Source organism: Tupaia chinensis, unplaced genomic scaffold (assembly GCF_000334495.1).
Source record: "Tupaia chinensis unplaced genomic scaffold, TupChi_1.0 Scaffold144090_1, whole genome shotgun sequence".
Lineage (NCBI taxonomy): Eukaryota > Metazoa > Chordata > Mammalia > Scandentia > Tupaiidae > Tupaia > Tupaia belangeri.
Genome location: NW_006203944.1, coordinates 33,462 through 41,041, shown reverse-complemented (window position 1 = coordinate 41,041; position 7,580 = coordinate 33,462). Strand labels below are relative to the sequence as shown.

Here is a 7,580-nt window from a genome sequence, read left to right as displayed (position 1 = left end):
TATATATATATATATATACTCTATATACATGTATGTGTGTATGCACACGTACATATATATAATTTTTGATTGTCACATACTACATGCATGTACTTTGAAAAATAGTGTATGCCCTACAAATGTACAGTGATTTAATGCAAATAACAAAGCATAAAATTTTTTTAAAAATATTATTCCTCCAGGACTGGCAGTTAGCATAATGGCTATGTTGCTGGGCTCCCATGTAGTGGACTGCGGTTCGCGTCCCGGACCCAGTGGCTTAAAACTCATGCCTGGCGCGTGTATGTGCATGTCCAAGATCCCGAGAGGAGAATGGAGGAGAAGGGATTGTGGTGTGGCCATACCCCTGAGGGGTGATTTCTCGCTTTCTGTCTCTCTCTCTCTCTCTCTGTCTGTCTGGTGAGCGCACGAGTCCTAAAGAAAAAAAAAAAGTATTCCTCCAAGTCTAACTGAGTAACTTTTCTTTACTAGCCCCTTGGATTTCCAAAGCATAGACTGTGGTGGAGACACAGCTTTCGATATCTCCAGAAACTGAGGCTGTTCAACAGGGGAGAGAACTGTGTTCAAGTACTAGAAAACCATGTGTAGTTCTAAAATCTTTTGCTTCATGATACTTGTGACAAAGCACTGGGAGTTTTATGCTCATGACATGCATTAAAAATCGGTATTTAGGGCCCAGTAGGTGGTGTAGTAGTTAAGGAGAGAGACTCTTATATGCTTGACCGCAATTTGAGTGCTAGATCCACTGGACTGAGGAAAGTAACACCAGGCCCGAGTGCATGTGTGCCCAAGATCCTGGGAGGATAATGTAGGAGAAGGGATTGCTGCACAGCCATTCCCCTGGGGGTAGAGATTTCCCACTTTCCTTCTCACTTTCTCTGTCTTTGCCTCTCTCTCTCCAGCAAGAACACACACATAAGGAAAAAAAAAAACTACAAAAAAAGAGAGAGAGAAATGTACACCTTAATAATGAGAATCAAACTCAGGCCAGCAGGTGGTGCGAAAGCAAAAGCACTGGATTCCACATGGCTGACTGCACTGTTCAAGTTCGTACCTGGTGGCTTGAAAATTGTGCTGGGTGCGTGTGCAGAGTTGCCAAAATCTTGAGAAGAGACTGGAGGAGAAAGGAGTGTAGTGTCCCATCCCTCCTGGAGGGTTTTTTCTCTCTCTCCCTCCCTCCCTTTCTCTCTCTCTCTCTCTCCCCACTGCTATTTTTGTTTTCCACTTTTGAAATTAATATATGAAATAGAAATGTGGACAAAAAGAAAACTGACCAGATATCAGAGCAGAAAGTTTAATAAAGCAAGTTATGTATATTGGATGATGAGTTTGAAATGAAACAGAAGCTCTAGAAAACACATAGCTGGAGCGGCCAAAAGGTTAAGTACTTCCCCTGGAGAAAAGCATCCCCAATTTAATCTCACGCTCTCTGGTGTTTGATCCTAGGAAGCTGATGTGAGTGTTTGAACTGCACATTCGCTTTTATCCTAGTTCAGTTATTCCATCTAGTTGACAATGGTGACAAGACCTCTGTTTCCTCTTCAGACAGACCCACCCCTTCGCAGGATCCCCTAGGACCGCTCAGTAGCCCCAGGTATTCTCCACCTGGCGAGCTCAGCAAGGAGTTACCTTGTGACGTCACCAAGAGGCGGATTCTCTCGTACTACAGGAAGACTTCCGCCTTTTTGATTGGCTACTGAAGACGTCCGTTAGGACGTGTTGCCCTGCTTAGGTGCGGTCTGAGCATGGGCGCACCTGTTGGGCTGTGTGGCAGGGGTTTCCAGACTCCGCACATCAGCAGCCCCTGCCCCTTCCATCAGGGGTTAGACTTGGGTCATCCCTGGTCGGCGGCTCTCAAATCTTTTTATTTTATTTATTATCATAATCTGTTTATATATTACATCGAATCACATATATCTTTACAGTGTATTACATTTCTTTTTCTAACAGATAACCATTGCATATCAGTCAAAACGAAGACGTTACTGTCCACATTAGCTTTTCATAATTTTCTCAGATTATTATTATTTATTCCCATTATTTTAAAACATTTAATCACTATATATCATTTGACTTGTATAAAGGATTTACCCAACATGAAATACTTCTCAGATCAGTCCAGTTGAGAATACTATACTTGTTATCATCAACAGGTAATAAACCATTTGTGTGTCCCATGAATGTCATGCCTCTCTATTTGTTCTCTTGCTATCCTCTGTACTCTGCCCTTCTACCGCCCTGTTCCACACTGTCTCCAGCATCCATAACTATTTTCACTGCTTTTATACCCTCCAATATGCTCTTGAATTGTGAAGAAAAGCACCAGAGAGAACCAAGACCACCCCAAAGCCACAGAGGCCTGCTGGACAGGCAGAAAGATGGTGGCAGCCACAATCTCTGCAGTTTCTGGTTCTCCGTTATCAGTTCTCAAACATTATAGCTGAACCATCAACATCTAACGGACGCATCGTTCCCCATTCTTCATCTTCATATGTCATATATCCACCTGATAAACCTTTCCTTAGTAGGGAATCTACAATGCTCCCCAGATAAGCCTACGCTTGCCTATCCAGAAAGTAACAGCAGAGCCATATTTTCTGCTCTGAAGAATATTCAAGATAAGATTCAACACCTAGAACAAAGAATTCAGGCAGAAGAAACTACGAAAACTGTCTAGAGAAACGATTGAATATAAGAAAGCGCTGGATGATCAGATACAGGAAAGGGCAAATTCAAGGAATGAGGAATCAAAGTTCAATCAAGAACTGACATTTCAGTTGTTAGCTGCAGAAGATAAATGTAATCTTTTAGAAAAATATGGAATCCATGCAAAATATGATAAAGCATGCAGAAATGGAGAGGACAACGGTCTTAGAGAAACAGGTTTCCCGAGAAAGAGAATGACAGTATGATCAGACACGTGTTCAGAGCCAACTTAAAAAAACAGATCTTCTCGGGAACCAGAAGTTAACGTAATGGCTATGTCGCTGGATTCCCACGTAGTCGACTGCGGTTCACGTTCCGGACCTGGTGGCTTAGAACTCACGCCGGGCACGTGTGTGTGCATGCCCAAGATCCCGAGAGGAGAATGGAGGAGAAGGGATTGCAGCGTGACCATCCCCCCTGGGAGGTGATTTCTCACTTTCTATCTCTCTGTGTCTCTCTGTCTGTCTGGTGAGCGCATGCGCCCTATAGCAAAAACCTCTCCCAAAAAAAAAGAATAGGAAAGGAAATGTATGCAAGCTAAGGCAGCTGAGTTCCAGACTGGTCTAGAAGCAAATAGACTTATCTTTGAAGATAAAGCTACTTCATGAATTTCCAGTGCAAGAAGAATTAAAAGGGGGGAAAAAAGGAGAAGTCAAAGCCACCAGAAAGGAAAGGGCCTAGGAACTATTTCCGCACACAACCACACTATAGATTATGCTTGGGTGATATGCCATTTGTAGCTGGAAATTCCACCAGTCCCAGCCACGCTGTGATAGCCAATGTTTAGCACGTCTTGCATCTAGTGAAGCAGCATAGTAAAGCTTTGTGCAATGATCAAGGAGTCAGCCATGCTCCTTTGCTTTGTGGTAAGATGATCACCAGCAGCTTGCAAAACTTATTCAAGAGTCTCCAACTCCTGGGAACCAGCAGTTAGTGTAATGGCTATGTCGCTGGACTCCCACGTAGTTGACCGTGGTTCGTGTCCCCGACCCGGTGGCTTAAAACTCACGTCGGGCGCGTGTGCGTGCGTGCCCAAGATCCCGAGAGGAGAGTGGAGGAGAAGGGATTGCGGTGTGACCATCCCCCCTGGGGGGTGATTTCTCGCTTTCTGTCTCTATGTCTCTCTCTGTCTGTCTGGCGAGCACACGCACCCTATAGCGAAAAAAACTCTCCAAAAAAATAAATTAAAAATTAAAATAAAATAAAAAAAGAGTCTCCAACTACTGAACTAAAAGACAACTTAGAGTACATACTGGAGGCACTGGTGGGAAGGATGGAGACAAAAGCCAACCAAATAACTAGAGTTCAAAAATACCAAGCCCAGCTGGAGAAACAGAAGCTAGAGGAGCAGAAGAAGGAATTAAGACCTACCAAAAAAGACTCATGAGGAAGAAGGAAACCATGGCAGCCATTTTTCTGGAATCGCAAGGACCACAAAAAAGAGTTTTGCCAAACTGAGACCTGGAGAAAAAAGTAGGAAAAATCTCCAGTTATGAAGGACATGCAAACCAGGCAGAATTCATTACAAAGCACAAATTTGAGTTGGGATTACTGACTGCTACTACCAGGTCATACATTGTATACAGAGAACCTTTACTTCATCAGTCAGATGTTGACAATTTACATTCCCGGTCTCACGTTTACATTGAAATTAATTAATAGCAGGTTTTGTGGGGGTTTTTTTGGAGAGGTCTTCGCTTAATTACATAGGGTGCTTATGTAATGCAGTCTGACTTAATGTTAGGCCATTTATATGGGAACCAGGGGAGTTCTAAAGCCTGAAAAGCCACACGTACTCTGTCACTTTGAGATGAATTTGTTGTACTGATTTATTGCACTTTGTAAGCAAATTACCAATGTTTTACTTGTGCGTGTGATTTTTTAAAACAGTTCTTTGTATACATGCAAATAAAATTAGATGTAAATTTTCAAGATATGAGGCTGTCCAATAAGCAGTGCTTGCTTGAAAAGTTTCATTTTTCAATTTTCCCCTGGCTTAAAGAATCCATTTCCCCTTTCCAGTACAGCCATTATATATACAATGCTTCAGCTATGATGAAGTTTTCTGTATTTAATATTATATATTATATAGTTTAATATTATATATGTACACAATTGCTAAGACATGGAACCAACCCAAATGCCCCCTTATGGACGAATGGACTGAAAAATTGTGGCACATATACTCTATGGAATACTATTCGACCATTAAAAAAAAAAAAAAACACCTGGCTTTTGACAGAAAGTGGAAGAATATGGAAGATTTACTGCTAAGTGAAGCAAGCCAGGCTATGAAGGAGAGACAGTATGTCCCCTCTTAATATATACCAAGTGTCTGTACTCTATGACTGAAACTGATTGACTAAAGGTTGTACAAACACAAGAGATGGATGTGAATGCCAGATGTGGTGTGTGTGGAGGAGTGGGGGCCTGGGGAAGGACATTTGCAGGAGGGATACAGAGGCAGAGCATTGATGGGACAGGGAGGTGTGGTGTTATCTGTTGAAGATATTTTGATCAACTGGACTGGGGAGAAATGTTCACATATTGAAATGTTCATTTTTGTAAGCTAAATAATGTGATTGAATGTATAAAAAAAATCGAAAAAAAAGAAAGTTAAATAAAATAATTCTTAAAAAAAAAAGGGCAAACCAATCACTAAGTCAAATACCTGTAAAAATTGTTAAAGTATAAACAAATTATTAGTGAAATAAATGTAGAATAAATTGAGAACGGGACAGAGAAGGAAAATGATCTGAAGCATGTGATTTGTAGTTTTTAAGTAATACCTTTTTATAATGATGCTATTCAGACAAAACATTATCGTTTTTAATCTTAGAGAACCCCTTAAATATATGCTCGTTCTGGTATGCGGTATAAGTACAAGATGAACTGTACATACACAGTTGCCATACTATGTTAAGAGTGTAAATCATAATTTTGAATAGATCAAGACATGTTCGTTTTTTATATATTTGCCACAAAGTCAATAAAGCAACTTTTTTACAGAAAAAAAAGAGAGAGAGAGAGAGAGAGAAAAGACATTGCTGGAGCAAATTCCCAAAAGGGGATTGTTGTAGTCAAATAAGCGAGAAATAAGAGGACATCCAGACAGAGCCAAATGATTAGAGTTTTATTGCCGGCAACTTACGGGAGGACTCATGTCACTCAAAGACCCTGCGGCCCAAAGTGAATTAGTGAATGGAAAGAGGTGTTTATAAAGGCAAAAAAAATCACAATCATTTCTGGGTTGACATGGTGATTACAGTGGAAAATAAGGGAAGGGTGGAGAAGAAAGGGAGTTGGGTTCCTAGTGAAAGCAGAAACAGAAACCTGATCAAGCAGGTTAATAATTTCCAAGGGCACTCTCCACACCTTTGTTCAATGATCCCCATGGCTTTGGGCAGGGCTCTGGTAACTGGTGATTACATTGTTAGGGAACATCTAAACAAAAAACTTTCTGGCTAGTTAACAAAGACAGTAAGACTGTGAATCACTCTGTCTACTGTGGGCAGAAGGAGGAAGCAAGTATAATGTAAAGTTCAAAGATGGAGGTGCTTCCGCTTCGGAAGGAGAAAAGAGAAGATGAACAGACAAAAGATAGTAAAGTTCTCTGCTAAAAAAAAAATCTGTAATATTTATTTTAAAAAAACTTAAAACTTTTGACCAGTTATAAAACATATTAAATGCCAAAGCCCACATTATCAATAAGAACAGTTAAAATCTTAATATATGACAGAATGATGGACCCAAAAGTGAAAAACGGTAGTCTCAAATATTTTTCTCCCTCAAGCAGTTAAATAATTTTACTGTCTAAGCCCAGTTTGTTTGTTTGTTTGTTTCAGAAAGGAGTAACTCAGCACCGTTATTTCAGTAAAATAAAATAAATCTTATTCACTATGATTTATGCCATTTGAGAAGAAATAGTCCCTACTAAAATTACACTGTCCCAGGAGATGAATGAGAATTTACAAATAATTTTGATGTGAGATCGTAAATGACTTTGGTAGAGTGGGAAAATGACAAAAGGAAAATCTGTTGACTATCAGAGACAACAGAAATCTTAATTTAAAGGCTTACTGAAATTATACAGAGAGATTGAAATCAAAGAAATGAAAACTCCAGGCACATATAGGAGGACCAAGTTCTCCTAACTCAGAAGCATTGATGCCTGCAAACACGGAAGCTTATTCTGTCCCAGAAAAAATTGGTCCTTTTATAGCCTCCCCCCAAATAATCTGTGCAAGGCCTTCTTTATGTCTTTATTCCTCAGACTGTAGATGAAGGGGTTCAGCATGGGGGTGACCACAGTGTACATCACTGAAGCTCTTGCACTTGCGTATGAGCTGTGGGTAGCAGCAGAGCTAAGGTACACACCCATACCTGTGCAATAAAATAAGGAGACAACTGAGAGGTGAGAGACACAGGTGGAAAATGCTTTGTGCTTGCCCTGAGCTGATGAGATTGCACGAATGGAGGAAACTATCTTATAGTAAGAGTAAAGGATCCCAGAGAGGGGACCACCACCCAGCAGCACAGATGTAAAATACATCACCATGTCATTAATAGAGACATCAGAGCAAGCAAGATGGACCAGCTTAGTAAGATCACAGTAGAAGTGGGAGATTTCCACATGTGCACAGAAGGACAGCCGTAATGCCATTAGACTATGCAATAATCCATACAAGGTGCTTAAAGTCCAGGATGCCAGAACCAGTTGTCCACAGAGCCAGGGGTTCATGATGACAGAGTAGTGCAGGGGGTGACAGATGGCCATGTATCGGTCATAGGCCATCACGGTCAGGAGAAAGTCATCCAACACTGCAAAGAGAAGGAAAAAGAACATCTGGGTGATGCAGCCTGCATAGGTGATG

At 40.9% G+C, this 7,580-nt stretch overlaps 1 protein-coding gene and 1 pseudogene across 1 annotated transcript; one reads left to right on the top strand and one right to left on the bottom strand.

Moving 5' to 3' along the window:
- The first annotated feature begins 2,378 nt into the window (after positions 1-2,378).
- Positions 2,379-4,261, top strand: LOC102500426 (centrosomal protein of 57 kDa-like; annotated as a pseudogene).
- Positions 4,262-6,988: 2,727 nt separating this feature from the next.
- On the bottom strand, positions 6,989-7,573 carry LOC102502948 (olfactory receptor 7A10-like; the record flags this gene model as incomplete). Its single annotated transcript, XM_006165925.2, has 1 exon — positions 6,989-7,573. A coding segment is annotated over exon 1 (564 nt), but the record flags the coding sequence as incomplete, so codon positions are not given.
- Between the last annotated feature and the right edge of the window lie 7 nt (positions 7,574-7,580).